This window comes from Schistocerca serialis, chromosome 7 (assembly GCF_023864345.2).
Source record: "Schistocerca serialis cubense isolate TAMUIC-IGC-003099 chromosome 7, iqSchSeri2.2, whole genome shotgun sequence".
NCBI lineage: Eukaryota > Metazoa > Arthropoda > Insecta > Orthoptera > Acrididae > Schistocerca > Schistocerca serialis.
In genome coordinates, this window is record NC_064644.1 from 100137355 (window position 1) to 100164313 (window position 26959).

At 42.3% G+C, this 26959-nt stretch overlaps 1 protein-coding gene across 2 annotated transcripts in view; it reads right to left on the reverse strand.

Moving 5' to 3' along the window:
* The window catches only part of LOC126412785 (pyruvate dehydrogenase protein X component, mitochondrial-like), a 140608-nt gene that overhangs the window by 81573 nt on the left and 32076 nt on the right, over positions 1 to 26959 (reverse strand). For both annotated transcript variants that reach the window (XM_050082559.1, XM_050082558.1), the window contains exon 5: positions 9665 to 9822. In XM_050082559.1, the coding sequence (XP_049938516.1) occupies positions 9665 to 9822 (158 nt within the window). The remainder of the gene's footprint in view (positions 1 to 9664; positions 9823 to 26959) is intronic.

The window sequence follows — 26959 nt, forward strand, 5'->3', positions numbered from 1 at the left end:
GAACTGGTGATGAGATGTGGTTTTACGGTTATAATGTTGAGATTAAGGTTCAATGTTCACAATGCATCAGGAAAAGTTCTGCAACACCAAAAATAGCTTGTCAGATCCGATCAAATGTCAAAACCATGCTGATATTTTTCTTTGACTTTGAAGGATTAGTTCATCATGAATTCGTGCCACAGGGACAAATTGTTAATCAATGGTACTATCAGGGCATGTTGCGACACCTGCAAGAATATGTGAGAAGGAAATGTCCTGAAATATGCCAAGACAATTCATGGCTCCTGCATCATGATAACGCAGCCATATATTCATCCCTGTTGATGCATGACTACCGCACAAAAACTGATATCATTGTGCCGTCTCATCCTCCATACCCTCCAGACCTGACTCCTGCAGAACTTTTTTTATTTCCGAAGTTGAAAACCCTGCAGAAAGCTTGAAGATTTGCAACAACAGACTAGATGAAATAAAATTCGCAGATGGCTCATCACACGATCCAGCAAGAGGCATACTAAGAGGGCATCCGGAACTGAAAATGGCGTCGGAAGCAGTGTATCAACTGTGGCGGAGAGTATTTCGAAGGAGACCACACACAATAAGTAAAAGGTAAGTATATAACAATTTTGTGGACAAAGTTCGAGAATTTTTTCAACAGACCTGTTATTTTGTGGTAATTATGGAACTTACTACCTCTAAGCTATCATCACTGTAAACAATAAAAATTAAAGTAGATTAACTGAAAATTAACTTTGATGGAGTTGATTTGATTACCAAAAAATTGTTTAAACACCTTGAAGATTAGTTACTGGACACAAAATGATGGCTACAACTGAGGCATCCGAAGATATCACTATTACGGGATCACTCTTACTGACTTTATACAGAATAGTAATCAGATCATTCATGTGCAGAAATGCCCCCAAACTACATATTGAGCCAACTAGGGGCCTCCAACACATAGTTGGGTCACAGTTGGGTTTAGCGTGTGCATGTGCTGTGGACACATAAAGTAATAATCAAAGTACTTCTGGAGACACTCTCCAAATCAACATGAAGGTCATTGAATTCCCATGGATTTCCTTTGAACTAGTTCATCCAACGCATACCATTTCTTTTACTAGTCTGCATCCGAAACCTTGTCCAGTATGAACTGCACAAAAAATAACTCACGTCCAAAGCAACCACTGAGCTGATTCAGTGTATTATTTTGATCAACTGCCAACAGGCACTGATCACGGACTGACATATGCGTAAAATCGCTAACTGGGGACAATCCCAGCTGCTTAGAGGTGTATGACTCAGGTCGCTTGTAACGCATGTTCCCGCATTCCCGCAGTTGCTTGTTGTCACATACAGTGGACAGCCAGACTAACACCTCTGTTATTGAGATGCTTGGCAAAATACTTATTTGTGAATCTGGCGCTTCTGCAGAATAAAATGTCAACAGCCATCCAATATTTTCACTAGCAATTCACCCCATAACATATGATAGCAACTTACGCAGCACCTGAGGGATCAGAACATCCTGCAGAAGTGACGGCAGTCAAATAAGTGGTATTTTAGGGGCTACATAATTCTAGATTAATTCTTGTACTTTCAAATTATGAAGGTGCTCTACAGAAATTAGAAAATTTTAGATAAGATATGGTTCAAGCCATTATGTACTGAGATTAAGTATCACAGCGGGAAAAAGAAACCTTCACTGGCACAGTGCAGTCATGCAACTCCTTTTCTACTGATAGATCTCACTCTTTTCTACTGACGGATCTCACTGTCTGCGAAGCTTCTCTTCTCCTTCTGCTGCTACAGCATCCCACCCAAGGTTGTGGGGGCATTATTCTCAGCTCAACTGCAGTCTGAGTAGAGTTCAAACTCGAGAATGTGCACCAGTGAGCCACAGCCAATCTGAGGCGTCTCCTCAAATACCACCTCCTGTGGGTTAATAGCTTTGGAGTCTGTCACTGATACCGATACATCAAGTCTCTTGAGATGACAGAGTAGTGACTGACTGTAATGCACTGGTAGGCAGCACAGCTTAAGGTGGGCACGGGCTATCACGTGCCACAACCCATGTCCACTAGCGATCCGAGGGTACAAATAACCAGCACAGCAATCATCTTCAGCTTCAACACTGACTTGCTACCTCTGAGTGTTTTCAGCTGGAACACATTACAGCAACTGTTGCACTGCCCGAATTTGGGAACTAGAGACCCTTCGGATTATTTATGTAAATGCCATTTACTGACCTCGGTCACGTACCAGATTACAAACAATACTACAACAATATGGTCTCATATATTACTAGCTACTTTCTGATCAAGCAACAAATCCTTCCCGTACTGAAATTTCGTGTAATTTTGAGCAGTTTGACACAATGCAGTGCAGCACTGGTATGAGGGTAACCAACTAAAAGTGTAATACATGTCAAACTGAAGCTCACTGTCACCCTCTGCTTTGTGAAGCAGTGTCCTCACTAACTCAGACATGCAATTTGCCACACCAGTAGACAAGACAGCAACTGTTCAGATTTCTTTGTGGCTTCACAGAGTTGCAGCACAATTCCACATGTTGCGACTTATGTGACTGCAAGAGTACAGTATGTGAGTGCTTCATGTATAGAATATAATCTATATGCTACACCTTCACTGTACTACACCCTGAGGAGTTGCCTCCAATAACAATACGGATCATCCTAAAATTGTCCCCATTTATAATTCCCTCTTGATTAACTGCGTCTCTTATTTCGAAAAATAATCTTTGAATAACATGTTACAGTGCAATCATAGTCAACTTGCATCTGTCTACAGGCTCTCCGTCCTCTCTCCAACTCCCCTTCATACAGATTTAAGGTAATAAATGTTCAAGCAAACATTCTTCACTCTAAGGTACATGTCTTCAGGTGCACCATTCAGATAAACTTAATAGTCCACTGATTGTCGGGCATCCACTTTGCCAATGGGGTGGCTCATTTTCAGAGTCTGCTCCATCTTAAATTTTCTGCCAAATTGAGAATGGCCACTGAAGTGATCTAAATGTCAATCAGCAACTGTACAGAGTTTGCAGCCCACAGCCTGTATTGGATGGGCACAGTGTTCTGCAGGTATGCCTGCTATTAGTGCAGGCTGCTTGTGCAAAATAGCTGTGCTGGGGAAACAAAATTGTGGGAAATGCTTCACTGCTGGGAAGAAAAAATCTATGAGCTGTAAAATACTGGTACAGACAGCCTAGAAGACATGAGCTCTAGACACAAGGTTTTGGTTTTGTCTATGTCAATATACTGATTTTCAAGGAAGGTTTTTCACTCTCAGTTCAAAATGAAGTTGCAATTGAAAGGTGTTTTCAACTTTGAATTGAAATATACTATAGGTGACTTCTCTCCTGCATCCTCTTCACCTCACCCGCCTCCTACAATCAGACAAATGTATCAAAATTCCAGATGACGTAACATCAAATACAGGGATTAGAGATGAATATTATGTTCCTGATTTGTGCTACTTTGCTACACAGATGCATACTGTGTGGCTTTTACATACCGGAACACTGTCTCTGAAATGCAGTTATTAAAAATAACTGCAAAGCTTGCTATATCAGGGTGTATACGCGGACAAGGAAAAAAAATTCCCGGATTTCTCCCGGATTTCCCGGTTAAGAATACACTTTCTCCCAGGTGGAAACATACTTTTACCCTGTTAACTGACAGTATATTTTCTCTCAGAACTGTATAACTTATCAGTCCTTTGAATGATTATGGTTTTATACAAGGGCGTAGAATTTCCCGACGCTTTAGAAAACTAAACACAAGGAAAAAAAACATGTTTCGGAAAGATCTTTGATGTGCAGCAACATGTACAATGCATATTTTCATATTACGAAAGTATAAATTCGAATTCCACCAAACAACGCATGTTACTTTCCGAAGCATTGAAATCGAGATTGCGATGCGCTTTTGTAAGTCAGTCACAGTTCATATCATGTGATCTCACCAGCCTATGACAGCGGTTATTCAGAGCTTAGGACACGTGATGTAGTCAGTCAGTAGTAACATCACTGTTAAACAGCGTGAACACACAAACAGAAAAAGTTAATGGTTTACATTAATATACACAGTGTTGCTACACGAAATGCAAAGCTTTCACATATAATATCGGTCTACAAGATTAATACGCTGCAAGAGAAGCTAAGCTTTCATATATAATGTTGGTCTTTTATGGGCATATTGAAATTTAAGATATATGACACAAATGTGCCAGTAAAATTTTTAATAACGACATAAATGTCTGATCTTCTGGGCTCGAAATTCATCTAAATGGCTCGTCATAAAAGAGTTGATTTTTAAATGAGAAATTCATCGAACATTCTCGCACAGAGTTCAACTTGCGTAAAAGAAAATTTACTATGATGGTAACGCTTTTCAAACCACCATTCAAGATATTTTCCCGTGACCTGTTAGAAATAGGTTCGTTTATGCAGTTGCCACAGAGTGCCAGATAGCAAGCATCACCGCACTTGCGCAGCTATGGTGTCGTAGGGAGCCCGTATGTTCGTACGTGTAAAACATTAAAAGATCTTACATTATGTCATAAAAGAAATAAGACATCAGAGGATACTCCAAGAGCATCAGAATTTCGTGACCCACACTAAAATGTGCACATTTAAAGTGCACATTCCTATGCCCAGATTCCCAGTGAAATAAGCCTTTCAGTGCGATTTTTGGGATGTAAATTTTCTTGGAGTACCAGTACTGTGTTATCTCATGTTTGGTTCTTTATCATGGCATAATGCCATATGTGCTAGAAGTTGAAAACGTGCACTTGAAATGCAGCGAACAGTGTGTGGAATTAAACACTTCCTTTCAAATACATTGTCTGCCTCAGCGGAAAAGATTAATAGAAGAAAATTACTTTAGCAAACCGACAAAAATAACTTCACTGTTCTGCAAGGTAATTAATGCCTAGCTGACAGAAAGGTGGAAGTAACAAAATCTGCAACTAATAACACATTTTAGCCTTCCATAATTATGTGAATGTATTTTAATTCACTTGACAGTTCCCATCCAGAGAAATATGTTTTGTTTTCATTTGATGTGAGAGCAGTAAACGAAGAGGAAACAGCAAAATCACTAAATGTAAACACGGGTCACGTGAAGACTACCTACTTCCCCACTGTAACTCAAACTGCTCTGAGCATCAGCCCCCGATCTACGATATTTCCGAATCGGAGCAATACCCCACCACTTCCTCGAGCGTTTGAGACAAGATGTCAAAAATTTTAAAAAAAATCGAGTTTTCAAAAGTATGATCATTTTTGTAGCACACATATTTCTGAAGAGTCTGATGCATGAAACATATGTGTTCGAGGAAATGTAAGACATGTTATTTGGTCATACGTGTGCCAAAGTGCAGTGCCACACCTCTTCACACAGCGTTCTCCTATCGCACGTCACTGTATTTCACTCTGTGGAATTGAAATGTGTATGTTTTGTAATGGATGCCATCAAACCATACTCAGGACAGTGGAAATTAAAATGTCCTGTGGTGCCTCTCCTGCTTACAGTCGGCCGGTTTGACATCCTCTTCAGAAAATTTGCACTCTTTATTCCGTATCAGCTAACAACTTGCTGCTTTGTGTGACATAAAATTAAATATAGGATACATAAACCCAGTAAAGACATGAGACAAGCAAGACAGTACACATTGCTTCAATCCTTAGCTCGTAGAATTTTTTTCTCTCTAATCTTGCTACAGCTTTACATGGCATGCTTTCCTTTCTGCGAAAGAGTATATTACCTGCTCAAAGTTCGTCAAATGTTTTGCTACATGAAAAGTCGCAATGTCGTTGTCTAATACTGAAAAAGCTGTTAATACAAATAGGACCCAAGACTGGTGTGGTTTCCCGATCCGATTACGTCTATTTTGTCACTGTCTGCTAGATAAACCATAATAGGCCTTTCTAATACTGCAACAATTGCAACACACACCAAATAAACGAGACTGTTTTAGCACAAACGGTCTTTTTTGTAACGACAGAATATAATTCACAAAGTATCAATATCAAATGCCTGTTAGGCCTACTACAAGCAAAAAGCTTTATGTTAGGAAATAGTTTCACACTTCATTCACATGCTCTATTTTCTCAAGCACGAGATCGAAAAGTAGTAGTATGAAATTTTTATACAAACTTGGAATCGCCATATTGTTCCATAATTTGTGTGTTTCCCCGTTTCTTCTCCTTCCTCCTTCTCACAAACAGTCTTGTTATCACTAATTCTGTAACTATTCCTGCCAATGTCAAAGCTTATTCGCAGGTTAACTTCACTAACTCTTCCAGGATCACCGGTTTAGTTATCCCGCAATTATTCTCCTGTTAGGCATTGTTAAATGTTCGTACAATGCGTTTTCCGCGCTTCTTCCTGAATAGAACTTAAAGCGACTGCTAGCTGAGGATTGTACAACTGGCCCTTACTAGTATAGCGATCTGGCCAAAAATCTTCTGTCAAAATTTCATTTTCTTGGATACACCGAGAAGGTAATGCATAATCTTTCTTACCTGTTATTCGTTTATTTCCACTCCTGTAGTCTGAATTTATGGATTTCGCTAGTAATTATAACAAAACTCATCATTCACAAACCCAATCAACCATACAATCAGACAGTGGTTGGCATTCATCCATTTGGACTTACTCCGCTCAGCTCGTTTGGCCCCTTTTGTCTGTATGAAAGTTTGTTTCTACATGTGACGAGGGTTCCCCTGACAGAGACCCCATGTACACTATGCACGTATTTACAAATCAACTTACGATTCATTCAGAAATCAACTTAGAATGTGTTCAAAAATGTTCAAAAACCGACAGGGATGGGTTTCAAAGTCACAAGAATAATCGATAGACTAACATGCACTGGATGTTAGTCGCTTTGTGAAACAAAAGGTTTTTTCCCCTCGAGAATATGAATTTGTTCCCCCCCCCCCTTTCCCCCTCCCTCCTAGATCTGGGTTTGCTGCGCATGCATGAATCTGACAGCTTGGGCACTCCAGTAAAATTTTTCCTGGTAGCGTCTAGATGCTTGCTGCGACTGCTTACATTGCCAAACAACCACATTTCTGTAGCCAGAAGAGGAAGAAGGTACCAGTTGAGACTGGCCATGCGCATGATCCCGCTTGTAACTGCTAAAACGAATCTAAAGTAAACAGTTGTGCTCATTGGAGGCAATTGGTTGTTATGAAGCATTGCATAGTCTTCCTAAAGCATTTGACACATTTTGCTGCTGGCAGATGCTAGTATGAGCACTGTATTTTGTTGCCGTATAGGGTGCATTTCCTTTGCAATTTAAGTTTTATTTTCGTTTTTTCTCCTGTTCATGTTTTATTGCTGCAATATTATTCTGCATTTGCGGGATACAGTGATATCCTTTGTTAGAGTATCGGTTCTTAGCAGTCAAAATTACAAAAATTTAACTGAAAACAAAAACAATCAAAAATTCCCGGAATTCTAAAAAATTCCCGGGTTTTTCCCGGTTTTCTCCCAGAAAAAAAAATTTCCGGGTTTTTCCCGGATCTCCCAGTTGTCCCAGGTCGTATACACCCTGTATATGTGTTTCCTGCCATTTGAAATTTACTGATTGTTAAGTTTTTCACATTGCTGATGCCACCTGTCTCCGATTGCATGATTTTCTCTTATTTTGCATATCCATTATGTCTTTTCATGTCACAACACCTTGGCTAAGACTGAAAGTGCTGTGCAGTTCCGCAAAGTATGGGGATCTACTAGACCAGTGGCTCCCAACCTGCGAGTAATTACCCCCATGGGTTAAAATGAGTAGAGGGTGGAAATCAAAATGATTTGATTGTGTCTCAATCACAAGCTATATTTTTAAAAAAATCATTATTATTATCATAAATCTTTTAATACAATTTTGATTACATAAGACCAACAATTACTTCTTTTCAAATACTATCATTAATGCATAATGCAGTGCAGTGGAGGTAACATTTCATAAAACAAATATATGAACAAAATCTTTTTCAAATATACATCCCATAAATGTATGCCTTTGCTTTGTACTGTGCTTCTATGACAATAAAAGTGAGACAATTACCAAATGCTAAATGTATCACGACAATTTCTTGTCCAAGCACGGGTAGTTCCTGGAATGATCCAGAAATTAATTCAGGATTCACTTCAAAACAGATAAACGATCTGACTGACAGCACAGTGGTGCGAAGGAAGAATGTTATGTAACAAGTGTGGCAGTGTGGATAGTTAGCTTTCTTTTCTGAGGAGGAGTTGTAGATAACACTTATACAACATTCCTCAAACTGCTTTACCATTAAGTCTAAAACACATACACACTACTTGAATATAGCACATGGAAAAGAAATGTGACATTCAAGATTTATAGATGAGAAAGTACATTACTGACTATGATTGCAATGAAAACATAAACAAGAAAGTGAATGGGCTTTAAGCAAGACTTATGATGTGCACTCACTGAGACCAGACCAAATATAGAAAAGGTTATTAGAAATTAGCAGTAACCAATTGTTTCATGGACTCATTAGTTCCCAGTTTAATAAAATAATTACAAAAAGTAAATACAATTTATCTTTCATCATTTTAACATTAAAAGTGTTGGAAGAAAAATTAGTTCTCATTTTAAAGTTTAGTTACAGCTAATGTTGGTGATGGTGCTCGGAACAGGGAGGGAGGGGGGGGGGGGGGGGGGGGATACCTGATAACATCTGATTGCTCTCAGGGGTAATGGTCTCAGAAATGTTGGGAACAACTGTCCTGGGCAGATGCAATCTGAAGCACTGTAGCCTGATATCCAAATGGGACACACTTGCTCTATGTTCCGCAACTTTACCCTTGCCATTCTTCAACTATCTGACTAGCTCCCAAAGAAATGAAGGTTCTGATGAGGCGTTGGAGGATTTGCCACAGTTTTTTATACTGCTGACACATTCTGTAGAGCACCGACAGAGAATTTGATCAATGTTAAGTTAACATAGCATGATGTGACTTCACAGTCCACATTATTGGAGTTCGATTTTAGGGATCCTGTATGAGTAGAGTTCAATTTTTGATCTGTTTTGCACACTTCCGAGTTCCTGTAAAACTGTACAAAGCCTGCACAACGTGACAGCTTTCAAAACTCTCTTCTTCTTTCATTAACACCTTTTGGTTACTGATTTGTGCTCTGTTGGCACTTTAAGGTCCAAATTTCTGTCACTGCTTGTTTCGGATGGTTTAACTCAATGCGTGTCCAAAGGTGTTTCATCAACATTTCCATGGGTGTCAATAGGAGCCACTATAGTCCTATGGAAACGAAACAGCCTTGCAAGCCTGAACAGCCATAGTGCATCAGATGTCCCTCTCTTTACAGTTTTGAGTTTCTAATATCTTTTACATCAACTCTGGCACTGAATCATTTGAATATTTTCTAGATTTTGCACTAACTTGCAATTAGAGTAAAAACAAATGCAGTATTAGGAAGCTTATTATTCTCAAAATTTCACCAATGTGTCCACTAAAGCTCATCAAGCAAGTATCGAGTACTGCGCCTCAAAACATTCTAGACTTGGGGCTACCAAATTGATTAAATGTTTGTGTAAACCAGTAACACTTTTCTATCTGCAGTAGAGACCAAACATGACACAAACTAACCTTGGATTGTGTCAGCCTCTTTGCGATGGTGCGGCGCATGTTAGTCAGCTCAAGATCTGAGAACTTTGCGCCCGGCGGCTTAACTTTCGCTGCTGCTCCTGCAGCTGGTTTACGCACAGCACCTGGCGGAGGTGCTTTGGCTGCCTGAGGTGGAGGAACTGGAAAATACAACTGTCATCAATGTGTTGCTAAGCAACTTCATTAAATATAAATCTACAAGCTTTTCTTTTAGAAAGAGAATAAAACAGAAATAACTTTTTTTCACTAGACAGGGTAACTCTTAATAAAACTATTACAGGCATAACATACAACAGAAAACAAAAATATAATAGGGAAACATTCCACGCGGGAAAAATATATTTAAAAACAAAGATGATGTGACTTACCATACGAAAGCGCTGGCAGGTCGATAGAAACACTAACAGACACATACATACACACAAAATTCAAGCTTTCGCAAATGTCTGCTTGTGTCTGTATATGTGTGGATGGATATGTGTGTGTGTGCGAGTGTATACCCGTCCTTTTTCCCCCCTAGGGTAAGTCTTTCCGCTCCCGGGATTGGAATGACTCCTTACCCTCTCCCTTAAAACCCACATCCTTTCGTCTTTCCCTCTCCTTCCCTCTTTCCTGATGAGGCAACATTTTGTTGTGAAAGCTTGAATTTTGTGTGTATGTTTGTGTGTCTATCGACCTGCCAGCGCTTTCGTTCGGTAAGTCACCTCATCTTTGTTTTTTTTTATATATATATATATATATATATATATATATATATATATATATATATATATATATATATATATATATATATATATATATATTTATATTTATTTATATATATATATATTTATATATATATATATATATATATATATATATATATATATATATATAAAAAGAAAGATGATGAAACTTACCAAACAAAAGCGCTGGCAGGTCGATAGACACACAAACAAACACAAACATACACACAAAATTCAAGCTTTCGCAACAAACTGTTGCCTCATCAGGAAAGAGGGAAGGAGAAGGAAAGACAAAAGGATATGGGTTTTAAGGGAGAGGGTAAGGAGTCATTCCAATCCCGGGAGCGGAAAGACTTACCTTAGGGGGAAAAAAGGACAGGTATACACTCGCACACACACACACATATCCATCCACACATACACATATCCATCCACACATACACAGGTCTGTGTATGTGTGGATGGATATGTGTGTGTGTGCGAGTGTATACCTGTCCTTTTTTCCCCCTAAGGTAAGTCTTTCCGCTCCCGGGATTGGAATGACTCGTTACCCTCTCCCTTAAAACCCATATCCTTTTGTCTTTCCTTCTCCTTCCCTCTTTCCTGATGAGGCAACAGTTTGTTGCGAAAGCTTGAATTTTGTGTGTATGTTTGTGTTTGTTTGTGTGTCTATCGACCTGCCAGCGCTTTTGTTTGGTAAGTTTCATCATCTTTCTTTTTAGATATATTTTTCCCACGTGGAATGTTTCCCTCTATTATATATATATATATATATATATAAAAACAAAGATGAGGTGACTTACCGAACAAAAGCGCTGGCAGGTCGATAGACACACAAACAAACACAAACATACACACAAAATTCAAGCTTTCGCAACAAACTGTTGCCTCATCAGGAAAGAGGGAAGGAGAGGGGAAGACGAAAGGAAGTGGGTTTTAAAGGAGAGGGTAAGGAGTCATTCCAATCCCGGGAGCGGAAAGACTTACCTTAGGGGGAAAAAAAGGACAGGTATACACTCGCACACACGCACATATCCATCCACACATACAGACACAAGCAGACATATATTGGTCTTTAAATATGTCTGCTTGTGTCTGTATGTGTGGATGGATATGTGCGTGTGTGCGAGTGTATACCTGTCCTTTTTTTCCCCCTAAGGTAAGTCTTTCCGCTCCCGGGATTGGAATGACTCCTTACCCTCTCCTTTAAAACCCACTTCCTTTCGTCTTCCCCTCTCCTTCCCTCTTTCCTGATGAGGCAACAGTTTGTTGCGAAAGCTTGAATTTTGTGTGTATGTTTGTGTTTGTTTGTGTGTCTATCGACCTGCCAGCGCTTTTGTTCGGTAAGTCACCTCATCTTTGTTTTTATATATAATTTTTCCCACGTGGAATGTTTCTTTCCATTATATATATATATATATATATATATATATATATATGCTTTAACAGCTGCCTCCCATACCACACTAAGAAGTGCCTTCCATAGAGCCTAGCCACATATGGTCATCACATCTGCAGTGACACACATTCAAATAGCCAAAGATCTCAATTAGCCCTTCACAGGCTGAAATTACCCTCCACACCTTACCCTGAAACAGGTATCTCATGCTGTGTCTCACCTATCACCTACCATTCCCCACACAACCACTAGCTGGCCTTGCAACTGGAGCAACTGAATCAAGATCTCAGACAAGTTTTCAATTACCTCTTGTCATGCACCGAAGTGAGTTATAGCACCCGACTATCCTCCCAAGCCATCTCACAGTAGTATTTTGCTACCCACCCAACCTGCACAATATCCTTGTTCATCTCTATTCCATCCCTGCTGCCAACCCCTTACACCGTGGTCAATATCCCTGTTGAAGAGCTACATGCAAGAACTGTCCCACACATCCTCCCACTAACATAGACTCCAGTCCCATCACAGGCATTTTCTAATGCTGCCAAATGCAAAGCCACTGGTGAAAGCAGCCATGTGGCATGCCAACTTAGATGCAACCACTATGCGGCTTTCGTTCTGGGCATAAGTACTAACAAGCAGTCTGTCTACATGAACGGCCACTAACAAACTATGGTCAGGAGACAGTTGGACTAGCCAGTTGTCAAGCAGGCCAGAGAACTTCGTGTGCTTGATATCAAGGACTGTTTCGCAGCTGAGTCATCTGGAATCTTTCAACCAACATCAGCCTTTCTGGACTGCACAGGTGGGAACTCTCACTGCATCAAATCCTTCATTCTCAAAAGCCCCCTGGCCTGAACTTTGTTAGTCCTTGTCCTCTACCTACCTGTGAACCCTTGAACATGCCTTCTATCCCTGCAGATCACATGCATAGATCTTTTGTCTGAGCCGCCACCCATCCCCTCCCTCCCTTTCCCCAGATGCAAAGCTTCCTGTGTGTGTGTGTGTGTGTGTGTGTGTGTGTGTGTGTGTGTGTGTGTGCGCACGCGTACGCACGTATATAAATGTGTGTGTTTTTTTCTAAATATCAAGAAGGATTCATCTGATAACTTAGTTTACTTTTAAATGTCTCTGGCTCAAGAACAGAGATCTCCCCTAATTTGAATTATTGTTATTCCAGCTTGTATGTCTTCTTGGCATTGAGCTATACCCTCCACCTTAATCATGACTGCATCCTCCTGGGTAATACATTCTAGAGATTAATCAGACCCCCACTGGATTTCTGGGCAGGGACTTTCCACGGACTTATCTTCAAATAAGGAGGGGGAAAGGACATAGCATGAGATGTAAGCTCCTGTAATCATGTTGGTAGGTTTGAGTAATAGAAAAAATAAATGGATAGGTCAAAGTTAAATACAGTGGGAGTTAGTGAAATACAGAGGACAGGAAGAACAGGATTTCTGGTCAGGCAAGTAGAGGGTTAGCAACATAAAATCAACTAGAGGTAATATAGCAGTACACCTAACAATGAAAATTGGGAATTTCTGTAAAAGGGAAAAGGAAGAAAACAAAAAACAGTCAGTGACACTGACAGGAGGAAAGGAATGGAATTAGAAGCTGTGTGGAGGAATGTTGCAGGAATATGCAAACAGTTCACTCAAGAACCATGAAATATGGTTGTATATATGTAGACATAGAAAAGACAGAGATGTGGAGGCACTGGAAGGCTTTACATAGATTTTGTAATGATGCAAGAGAGATTTCAAAACTGGGTTTCAAACTGCAAAACTTTTATAGGAGCAGATGGTGAACTGTGACCAAAACTTATTAGTTATGAAATGCAGGCTTAAGATGAATAAATTGCAAAGATCGGGGAATAAAGAAGACTGGCACACTAGTTGAGAGCTTCAGATGGTGCAGTGGACAACTACTGACTGACACAGTGGAAAGGAATATACTAGAAGATGAATGAGTATCTTTGAAAAATGAAACAGTGAAAGCACCAGGGTAATAACTAGACAAGTAGGCCCAGTAGCGATCCTTGGATAATACACAAGATAATTTCTTCGATGAAAGAAAAAGATTTAAAAATGAAGCACCTGGAGCAGACACACAAAAATGAGATTAAGAGGAAGTACAATGTAGCAAAGCAGGAATGGTTACAAGAGAAATGCAAAGCTTTACAGTCAGCTACAGGAAAGATAGGTGTGACTTAAAGAAATCTTTGGAGAAAAGACATGTAGCTGTATTATGTCAAGAGAACAAATGCAAGGCAACAAGAGGCAAGGAGGATTGTGGAAAAGCTATATATATGAGAACTTGCTGACAATATTACAGAAAAGGAAGAGCAGATAAGATAGGAGATGTGACACTGTGAAAAGAATATAACAAAAAAATAGAGAACCAATGTGAAACAAATTACCCGAAGTAGATGACATTTCTCAGAATTATTAACATCCTTGGGAAGACCAAACAAAACAAAAGTATTCTACACATTGTTGTTGTTGCTGTCTTCGATCCAAAGTGTAGTTTGATGCAGCCGTCCACACCTACTCTATCCCGTGAAAGCCTTCTTCATATCTCTGCATAATTAGTGCATCTTATGGCCACTTGAAACTGCTTACTATAGTAAGCCTTGGTCTCCTACTACATTTTTTACCTCCTCGCTACACGCAATTATGAAACTGAAAATTCCTTGATGTTTCAGGTCCTATCAACTAATCCTTTCTTTTGGTCAACTTGTGCCACAAATTTCTTTTCTCCTTGATTTGCTTCAGAGCTCCAATCTTCAGCATTTTTCTGCAACACCACATTGCAGAAGTGCCTATTCTCTTTTTGTCTGAACTGTTTATCATCCACATTTCACTTCCGGACATGGCTACACTCCACACAAATTCCATCAGCATAGCCTCCCTAACATTTAAATTTATATTAGATGTTAACATAGTATTTTTTTCCAGAGGCACTTTTCCTGTTATTGGCAGTCTGCAGTTAATATATTTCCTATTTTGGCCATCATTAGTTGTTTTTCTGCCCGGCACAGTCATCTACTACTTTCAGTGCCTCATTTTGTAATTGATTCCCTCCGCCTGATTTAATTAGTCAATATTTCATTAATCCTATTTAACTGTTTTTAACATTCATCTTGTAATTTCTTTTCAAGACACTACCCATGCTATTCAACCAATCTCCCAAGTCTTTTGCTATCTGTAACAGAACTACATTGTTTTGACAAGACTCAAAAGTTTTTATTCTTCTGCCTGAAACTGAGTTTTCCTAGGTTTCCTATAATGCTTGATCAATGTACACATTAAATAACACTGAGATAGCCTACAACTCTGTCTCACTTTCTTCTCAATTACTGCTTCTCTTTCATGTCCTATGACTCTTGTAACTGCTGTCCAGTTTCTGTGCAAGTTGTGAATAACATTTTGCTCCCTGTGTTATATCCCTGTTACCTTGAGAATTGCAAAGAGCATATTCCAGTCAACATTGTCAAAAACTTTTACTACATGTACAAATACTATACACTTTCTGTGATAAGTTACAGGGTCAGTACTGCCTCACATGTTCCTACATTTCTTTGGAACCCACATGAAATGGTGGATCATTAAGACAGAACAAACCCATTAGCATGTATACAACTGAATCAACTGCAACTTCTTCCACAGCAGACTTTATGTGGCATCTCTATTTGTACTGATCGAGCATCCATGTGTAACTTACTGTATTCTTTTTCTTAAATAGGATCTAAACCAGGCACAAGATAAAACACAACCAAACAAATGGATGCACATGTGTATGTACCACATCTCCTCCTAATCCACTGGATCAATTTCAACCAAACTTGGTACACATATTACTTACTGTCAGGAAATCATCGCTATGGGGGCAAAAAGCAATGACGCACACAACACATGAGTAGCCATACTTCAGTCATCCAGTATTTGAGAATGAGAACACCTAGTAACATGGAACAAACTTCACACATAATTTCAAACATCTATGAAATTTTTTCTCACTGACAACCCCTACAAAATGATGAAAGGAAAAAAAGTTTGTCACTTACTGCATTTTTGCTGTTCATGCAGTAAAACTACTGCATGAATCATTACATTTTAATTTACTACGTCTTTACTACTAACTGTATTTGTGACACATTTTTCAGACAGTATTCACACACACCACTGCACTAAAAACATTATATCTCTGTACGACATATGACACATATTTTAAGATATATGATGTCATGCACACTGAGACGAGTGAAAAACTGCTGAATCACACATGGTGTTTTAACTTATTGCTTCTTTACTACTAACTCTATTCACAACACATTTCACAGACAGCAGCCACAATACCACTGGATGTACATGCTAAATTACATCACTGTACAGCACAATGTTCACAAGATACGATGTCATAAACATTAAGCTGCTTGAAAATGTAAGGTGAAATTCACTAGAGATAAGGAGCCTTGTATGTACAAATCTCTCTGAAACATGTTAAATACATGTGAAATATATATGACTGTAGTATACAGGCAAAGCCATGGATAAAAAGTTCATCCTAAACCCTGCAATGATTTCAACCAACTTTAGAACACACATTAGTTACAATCCAGAAAGAAATCCTGTGGGGTAAGAACTACCAGCATCTTATAGGGGTGAGCATGATAACATGGAGAGAGAGAAGGGGGGAAGAAAGAAATGGACAGAGAGAGGTGGAGGAAGAAATGGACAGTCAAGAGGAGCAGATGGACAGAGAAAGTAAAGAGGAATATATATATATATATATATATATATATATATATATATATATATATATATATATATATATATATATATATAATGGAAGGAAACATTCCACATGGGAAAAATTATATATAAAAACAAAGATGAGGTGACTTACCGAACAAAAGCGCTGGCAGGTCGATAGACACACAAACAAACACAAACATACACACAAAATTCAAGCTTTCGCAACAAACTGTTGCCTCATCAGGAAAGAGGGAAGGAGAGGGGAAGACGAAAGGAAGTGGGTTTTAAAGGAGAGGGTAAGGAGTCGTTCCAATCCCGGGAGCGGAAAGACTTACCTTAGGGGGAAAGAAGGACAGGTATACACTCGCACACACACACATATCCATCCACACATACAGACACAAGCAGACATATTTGTCTGCTTGTGTCTGTATGTGTGGATGGATATGTGTGTGTGTGCGCGAGTGTATACCTGTCCTTCTTTCCCCCTAAGGTAAGTCTTTCCGCTCCCGGGATTGGAATGACTCCTTACCCTCTCCTTTAAAACCCACTTCCTTTCGTCTTACCCTCCCCTCCCCCCTTTCCTGATGAGGCACCAGTTTGTTGCGAAAGCTTGAATTTTGTGTGTATGTTTGTGTTTGTTTGTGTGTCTATCGACCTGCCAGCGCTTTTGTTCGGTAAGTCACCTCATCTTTGTTTATATATATATATATATATATTTGTTGTTGTGGTCTTCAGTCCTGAGACTGGTTTGATGCAGCTCTCCATGCTACTCTATCCTGTGCAAGCTTTTTCATCTCCCAGTACCTACTGCAACCTACATCCTTCTGAATCTGCTTAGTGTATTCATCTCTTGGTCTCCCTCTACGATTTTTACCCTCCACGCTGCCCTCCAATACTAAATTGGTGATCCCTTGATGCCTCAGAACATGTCCTACCAACCGATCCCTTCTTCTGGTCAAGTTGTGCCACAAACTTCTCTTCTCCCCAATCCTATTCAATACTTCCTCATTAGTTATATATATATATATATATATATCCTATTCAATACTTCCTCATTAGTTATATATATATATATATATATATATATATATATATATATATATATATATATATATATATATATATAAAACTAATGAGAAAGTATTGAATAGGATTGGGGAGAAGAGAAGTTTGTGGCACAACTTGACCAGAAGAAGGGATCGGTTGGTAGGACATGTTCTGAGGCATCAAGGAATCACCAATTTAGTATTGGAGGGCAGCGTGGAGGGTAAAAATCGTAGAGGGAGACCAATATATATATATATAATAGAGGGAAACATTCCACGTGGGAAAAATATGTCTAAAAAGAAAGATGATGAAACTTACCAAACAAAAGCGCTGGCAGGTCGATAGACACACAAACAAACACAAACATACACACAAAATTCTAGCTTTCGCAACCAATGTTTGCCTCGTCAGGAAAGAGGGAAGGAGAAGGAAAGACAAAAGGATATGGGTTTTAAGGGAGAGGGTAAGGAGTCATTCCAATCCCGGGAGCGGAAAGACTTACCTTAGGGGGAAAAAAGGACAGGTATACACTCGCACACACACACGTATCCATCCACACATACACAGACACAAGCAGACATTTGTAAAGGCAAAGAGTTTGGGCAGAGATGTCAGTCGGGGCAGATGTACAGAGGCAAAGATGAAGTTGAAAGACAGGTGAGGTATGAGCGGCGGCAAATTGAAATTAGAAATTAGCGGAGATTGAGGCCTGGCGGATAGCGAGAAGAAAGGATATGCTGAAGGGCAAGTTCCCATCTCCGGAGTTCTGACAGGTTGGTGTTAGTGGGAAGTATCCAGATAACCCGGACGGTGTAACACTGTGCCAAGATGTGCTGGCCGTGCACCAAGGCATGTTTAGCCACAGGGTGATCCTCATTACCAACAAACACTGTCTGCCTGTGTCCATTCATGCGAATGGACAGTTTGTTGCTGGTCATTCCCACATAGAACGCTTCACAGTGTAGGCAGGTCAGTTGGTAAATCACGTGGGTGCTTTCACACGTGGCTCTGCCTTTGATCGTGTACACCTTCCGGGTTACAGGACTGGAATAGGTGGTGGTGGGAGGGTGCATGGGACAGGTTTTACACCGGGGGCGGTTACAGGGGTAGGAGCCAGAGGGTAGGGAAGGTGGTTTGGGGATTTCATAGGGATGAACTAAGAGGTTGCGAAGGTATCCAAATTGAACCATGCCTGGAACAGTTCCGTCCTCCGTCACAGCGGGACCCACCTCCTCTTCCTCAAAATCACCCTCTCCTAACCTTCCAGGAATTTCTGACTTCCAGCCTTGCCTCTCAATCCTTCTTAAAAAACCTTAATCCTACTCCCAACATCACCACTGCTGAAGCCCAGGCTATCCGTGATCTGAAGGCTGACCGATCCATCGTCATTCTTCCGGCGGACAAGGGTTCCACAACTGTGGTACTTGATCGTCGGGAGTATGTGGCTGAGGGACTGCGTCAGCTTTCAGACAACACTACTTACAAAGTTTGCCAAGGCAATCCCATTCCTGATGTCCAGGCGGAGCTTCAAGGAATCCTCAGAACCTTAGGCCCCCTACAAAACCTTTCACCCGACTCCATCAACCTCCTGACCCCACCAACACCCCGCACCCCTACCTTCTACCTTCTGCCCAAAATTCACAAACCCAATCATCCCGGCCGTCCCATTGTAGCTGGTTACCAAGCCCCCACCGAACGCATCTCTGCCTACGTAGATCAACACCTTCAACCCATTACATGCAGTCTCCCATCCTTCATCAAAGACACCAACCACTTTCTCAAACGCCTGGAATCCCTACCCAGTCTGTTACCCCCGGAAACCATCCTTGTAACCATTGATGCCACTTCCTTATACACAAATATTCCGCATGTCCAGGGCCTCGCTGCGATGGAGCACTTCCTTTCACGCCGATCACCTGCCGCCCTACCTAAAACCTCTTTCCTCATTACCTTAGCCAGCTTCATCCTGACCCACAACTTCTTCACTTTTGAAGGCCAGACATACCAACAATTAAAGGGAACAGCCATGGGTACCAGGATGGCCCCCTCGTATGCCAACCTATTCATGGGTCGCTTAGAGGAAGCCTTCCTGGTTACCCAGGCCTGCCAACCAGAAGTTTGGTACAGATTTATTGATGACATTTTCGTGATCTGGACTCACAGTGAAGAAGAACTCCAGAATTTCCTCTCCAACCTTAACTCCTTTGGTTCCATCAGATTCACCTGGTCCTACTCCAAATCCCATGCCACTTTCCTTGACGTTGACCTCCACCTGTCCAATGGCCAGCTTCACACGTCCGTCCACATTAAACCCACCAACAAGCAACAGTACCTCCATTATGACAGCTGCCACCCATTCCACATCAAACGGTCCCTTCCCTACAGCCTTGGTCTTCGTGGCAAACGAATCTGCTCCAGTCCGGAATCCTTGAACCATTACACCAACAACCTGAAAACAGCTTTTGCATCCCGTAACTACCCCCCGACCTGGTACAGAAGCAAATAACCAGAGCCACATCCTCATCTCCTCAAACCCGGAACCTTCCACAGAAGAACCCCAAAAGTGCCCCACTTGTGACGGGATACTTTCCGGGACTGGATCAGATTCTGAATGTGGCTCTCCAGCAGGGATACGACTTCCTCAAATCCTGCCCTGAAATGAGATCCATCCTTCATGAAATCCTCCCCACTCCACCAAGAGTGTCTTTCCGCCGTCCACCTAACCTTCGCAACCTCTTAGTTCATCCCTATGAAATCCCCAAACCACCTTCCCTACCCTCTGGCTCCTACCCCTGTAACCGCCCCCGGTGTAAAACCTGTCCCATGCACCCTCCCACCACCACCTATTCCAGTCCTGTAACCCGGAAGGTGTACACGATCAAAGGCAGAGCCACGTGTGAAAGCACCCACGTGATTTACCAACTGACCTGCCTACACTGTGAAGCGTTCTATGTGGGAATGACCAGCAACAAACTGTCCATTCGCATGAATGGACACAGGCAGACAGTGTTTGTTGGTAATGAGGATCACCCTGTGGCTAAACATGCCTTGGTGCACGGCCAGCACATCTTGGCACAGTGTTACACCGTCCGGGTTATCTGGATACTTCCCACTAACACCAACCTGTCAGAACTCCGGAGATGGGAACTTGCCCTTCAGCATATCCTTTCTTCTCGCTATCCGCCAGGCCTCAATCTCCGCTAATTTCTAATTTCAATTTGCCGCCGCTCATACCTCACCTGTCTTTCAACTTCATCTTTGCCTCTGTACATCTGCCCCGACTGACATCTCTGCCCAAACTCTTTGCCTTTACAAATGTCTGCTTGTGTCTGTGTATGTGTGGATGGATATGTGTGTGTGTGCGAGTGTATACCTGTCCTTTTTTCCCCCTAAGGTAAGTCTTTCCGCTCCCGGGATTGGAATGACTCCTTACCCTCTCCCTTAAAACCCATATCCTTTTGTCTTTCCTTCTCCTTCCCTCTTTCCTGACGAGGCAACCATTGGTTGCGAAAGCTAGAATTTTGTGTGTATGTTTGTGTTTGTTTGTGTGTCTATCGACCTGCCAGCGCTTTTGTTTGATATAGTTGAAATAGAGGGAAACATTCCACGTAGGAAATATATATCTAAAAACAAAGATGATGTGACTTACCAAATGAAAGTGCTGGCAGGTCAACAGACACACAAACAAACACAAACATACACACAAAATTCAAGCTTTCGCAACAAACTGTTGCCTCATCAGGAAAGAGGGAAGGAGAGGGAAAGACGAAAGGATGTGGGTTTTAAGGGAGAGGGTAAGGAGTCATTCCAATCCCGGGAGCGGAAAGACTTACCTTAGGGGGAAAAAAGGACGGGTATACACTCGCACAAACACACATATCCATCCACACATATACAGACACAAGCAGACATATTTAAAGACAAAGAGTTTGGGCAGAGATGTCAGTCGAGGCAGAAGTGCAGAGGCAAAGATGTTGTTGAATGACAGGTGAGGTATGAGTGGCGGCAACTTGAAATTAGCGGAGATTGAGGCCTGGTGGATAACGGGAAGAGAGGATATATTGAAGAGCAAGTTCCCATCTCCGGAGTTCGGATAGGTTGGTGTTAGTGGGAAGTATCCAGATAACCCGGACGGTGTAACACTGTGCCAAGATGTGCTGGCCGTGCACCAAGGCATGTTTAGCCACAGGGTGATCCTCATTACCAACAAACACTGTCTGCCTGTGTCCATTCATGCGAATGGACAGTTTGTTGCTGGTCATTCCCACATAGAATGCGTCACAGTGTAGGCAGGTCAGTTGGTAGATCACGTGGGTGCTTTCACACGTGGCTCTGCCTTTGATCGTGTACACCTTCCGGGTTACAGGACTGGAGTAGGTGGTGGTGGGAGGGTGCATGGGACAGGTTTTACACCGGGGGCGGTTACAAGGGTAGGAGCCAGAGGGTAGGGAAGGTGGTTTGGGGATTTCATAGGGATGAACTAAGAGGTTACGAAGGTTAGGTGGACGGCGGAAAGACACTCTTGGTGGAGTGGGGAGGATTTCATGAAGGATGGATCTCATTTCTGGGCAGGATTTTAGGAAGTCGTATCCCTGCTGGAGAGCCACATTCAGAATCTGATCCAGTCCCGGAAAGTATCCTGTCACAAGTGGGGCACTTTTGTGGTTCTTCTGTGGGAGGTTCTGGGTTTGAGAGGATGAGGAAGTTGCTCTGGTTATTTGCTTCTGTACCAGGTCGGGAGGGTAGTTGCGGGATGCGAAAGCTGTTGTCAGGTTGTTGGTGTAATGCTTCAGGGATTCCGGACTGGAGCAGATTCGTTTGCCACGAAGACCTAGGCTGTAGGGAAGGGACCGTTTGATGTGGAATGGGTGGCAGCTGTCGTAATGGAGGTACTGTTGCTTGTTGGTGGGTTTGATGTGGACGGACGTGTGAAGTTGGCCACTGGACAGGTGGAGGTCAACATCAAGGAAAGTGGCATGGGATTTGGAGTAGGACCAGGTGAATCTGATGGAACCAAAGGAGTTGAGGTTGGAGAGGAAATTCTGGAGTTCTTCTTCACTGTGAGTCCAGATCATGAAGATGTCATCAATAAATCTGTACCAAACTTTGGGTTGGCAGGCCTGGGTAACCAAGAAGGCTTCCTCTAAGCGGCCCATGAATAGGTTGGCGTACGAAGGGGCCATCCTGGTACCCATGGCTGTTCCCTTTAATTGCTGGTATGTCTGGCCTTCAAAAGTGAAGAAGTTGTGGGTCAGGATGAAGCTGGCTAAGGTAATGAGGAAAGAGGTTTTAGGTAGGGTGGCAGGTGATCGGCGTGAAAGGAAGTGCTCCATCGCAGCGAGGCCCTGGACGTGCGGGATATTTGTGTATAAGGAAGTGGCATCAATGGTTACAAGGATGGTTTCTGGGGGTAACGGATTGGGTAAGGATTCCAGGCGGAACAGCTTTCGCATCCCGCAACTACCCTCCCGACCTGGTACAGAAGCAAATAACCAGAGCAACTTCCTCATCCTCTCAAACCCAGAACCTCCCACAGAAGAACCACAAAAGTGCCCCACTTGTGACAGGATACTTTCCGGGACTGGATCAGATTCTGAATGTGGCTCTCCAGCAGGGATACGACTTCCTAAAATCCTGCCCAGAAATGAGATCCATCCTTCATGAAATCCTCCCCACTCCACCAAGAGTGTCTTTCCGCCGTCCACCTAACCTTCGTAACCTCTTAGTTCATCCCTATGAAATCCCCAAACCACCTTCCCTACCCTCTGGCTCCTACCCTTGTAACCGCCCCCGGTGTAAAACCTGTCCCATGCACCCTCCCACCACCACCTACTCCAGTCCTGTAACCCGGAAGGTGTACACGATCAAAGGCAGAGCCACGTGTGAAAGCACCCACGTGATCTACCAACTGACCTGCCTACACTGTGACGCATTCTATGTGGGAATGACCAGCAACAAACTGTCCATTCGCATGAATGGACACAGGCAGACAGTGTTTGTTGGTAATGAGGATCACCCTGTGGCTAAACATGCCTTGGTGCACGGCCAGCACATCTTGGCACAGTGTTACACCGTCCGGGTTATCTGGATACTTCCCACTAACACCAACCTATCCGAACTCCGGAGATGGGAACTTGCTCTTCAATATATCCTCTCTTCCCGTTATCCACCAGGCCTCAATCTCCGCTAATTTCAAGTTGCCGCCACTCATACCTCACCTGTCATTCAACAACATCTTTGCCTCTGCACTTCTGCCTCGACTGACATCTCTGCCCAAACTCTTTGTCTTTAAATATGTCTGCTTGTGTCTGTATATGTGTGGATGGATATGTGTGTTTGTGCGAGTGTATACCCGTCCTTTTTTCCCCCTAAGGTAAGTCTTTCCGCTCCCGGGATTGGAATGACTCCTTACCCTCTCCCTTAAAACCCACATCCTTTCGTCTTTCCCTCTCCTTCCCTCTTTCCTGATGAGGCAACAGTTTGTTGCGAAAGCTTGAATTTTGTGTGTATGTTTGTGTTTGTTTGTGTGTCTGTTGACCTGCCAGCACTTTCATTTGGTAAGTCACATCATCTTTGTTTTTAGATATATATTTCCTACGTGGAATGTTTCCCTCTATTTCAACCATATCATTAATTTGAACCCAACAATTACGTTTGTTATTGTCGCTGTTGCATCTCGAAATCTTTCCTGTCGTCTTATTTTCTCTTTCTGCGTTTACCAGTAGTCTCACTTTCTATTCACCTTCCCTTTTTACCGTAATACAATTTTATCCCGCCTATATATACTCTATAATACGTAACCCACTTCCAAACCATAACCAAAAAATTTTTATTTTGCGCTTTCAACAATACCGCTAACCGTTTCTAGTTCAATAACAGCTGCCTTCACGTATTAAACAACCATTTCGGCTAGTTCTAATAACTTTTACTTTATTTCCACTTCCGTTTTTCGTACATCACTGATCATTTTTAGCCGCTCTCCACCGGTTTTAACGTCATTATTTACAATTGTTAGCCCCATTTTCGTAATCTTTCACCACAACACCACGCCTTTTAATACATTTACACGTTTTTTCGAAATTTTCCCGATTTTCTCCGTCCTTTAACGTGTTTTAGCGGCAACACAACCACTTAACCTTCATGCACATCGCTGTCTACCAACCCAAGTTCACCACAGGATCAACTTAACCAACACATTTTCGCATTTTTTCATACCAGATCTCCAGTTATTTTCTAGTTCACCCTTATCTCTCCCCATATATTTTTATCTTTCATTTTCATTTCAACCTCATGTTACACTTTCCACCTTCTAATACCATGTCACCCTCACAACACCCCCACAACGACCCCATTAAGTTTTATTTACATTCCCTCCGCAAACATGCCTTCACCCTAGCCAGATTACGCTCACATATTTTATTTTCTCAGGCTTGTCTGACATTTGGCATAACCCCCAAAGGCCTCACACTTAAAGTTCCCATCTCTGGCTGCAACCCTTCTTTCCATCAGTCCCTATACCAGTTCCAAACAGAACAATCCATTGCCCTCACCCACCTAATCCTTCACCTACACATCAACTCAGCCAATGAACACACCCGTCAACTCCTATCCTTAATAAAAGTACTCAATCTTTCCTCTCCCACATCCACACCGGCTATTCAGAGCATCCTCCTCCAGGCCAACCGCAAATTAGAGCAGCATGCCACCCTTCACCTAAAAAAACTATCCAATCTCCTGGTTTCCCACCTCCGGAAAGGCAACTCACTCACCCTTCACAACCTTTCCAGCAAACCTCAACCACCTCTCATTGCACACAAACCCAGTCTCTCCCATCTACTCAGTCTCCCACTTCCAGCTCCACTCCCTCCAAAACCTCAAAATTCCAAGCAACACAATCTGGCACCACAACACCCTAACTCAGTAGTTAACCTTTCCTCCAAACCTCTCTCCCAATCTGAAACCTCTGTCCTATCCAAAGGCCTCACCTTCAGCCCCACTCCCAGATTCAACCAAACAGCCCTCGTCAAAGATTTACTGTCCTACACTCGTACTCTCTGCTGGAAGTATCACTTTGCCACGAAGAAAAATGATCCTAATCCTACCCCTAATGATCCAACTCCCCAAGACACTATCCAAATTGAACCCTGCCTGGAACAGTTCCGTCCTCCGTCACAGCGGGACCCACCACCTCTTCCTCAAAATCACCCTCTCCAAACCTTCCAGGAATTTCTGACTTCCAGCCTTGCCTCTCAATCCTTCTTAAAAAACCTTAATCCTACTCCCAACATCACCACTGCTGAAGCCCAGGCTATCCGTGATCTGAAGGCTGACCGGTCCATCATCATTCTTCCGGCGGACAAGGGTTCCACGACCGTGGTACTTGATCGTCGGGAGTATGTGGCTGAGGGACTGCGTCAGCTTTCAGACAACACCACATACAAAGTTTGCCAAGGTAATCCCATTCCTGATGTCCAGGCAGAGCTTCAGGGAATCCTCAGAACCTTAGGCCCCCTACAAAACCTTTCACCTGACTCCATCAACCTCCTGACCCCACCGACACCCCGCACCCCTACCTTCTACCTTCTTCCTAAAATTCACAAACCCAATCATCCTGGCCGTCCCATTGTAGCTGGTTACCAAGCCCCCACAGAACGTATCTCTGCCTACGTAGATCAACACCTTCAACCCATTACGTGCAGTCTCCCATCCTTCATCAAAGACACCAACCACTTTCTCGAACGCCTGGAATCCTTACCCAATCCGTTACCCCCAGAAACCATCCTTGTAACCATTGATGCCACTTCCTTATACACAAATATCCCGCACGTCCAGGGCCTCGCTGCGATGGAGCACTTCCTTTCACGCCGATCACCTGCCACCCTACCTAAAACCTCTTTCCTCATTACCTTAGCCAGCTTCATCCTGACCCACAACTTCTTCACTTTTGAAGGCCAGACATACCAGCAATTAAAGGGAACAGCCATGGGTACCAGGATGGCCCCTTCGTACGCCAACCTATTCATGGGCCGCTTAGAGGAAGCCTTCTTGGTTACCCAGGCCTGCCAACCCAAAGTTTGGTACAGATTTATTGATGACATCTTCATGATCTGGACTCACAGTGAAGAAGAACTCCAGAATTTCCTCTCCAACCTCAACTCCTTTGGTTCCATCAGATTCACCTGGTCCTACTCCAAATCCCATGCCACTTTCCTTGATGTTGACCTCCACCTGTCCAATGGCCAACTTCACACGTCCGTCCACATCAAACCCACCAACAAGCAACAGTACCTTCATTACGACAGCTGCCACCCATTCCACATCAAACGGTCCCTTCCCTACAGCC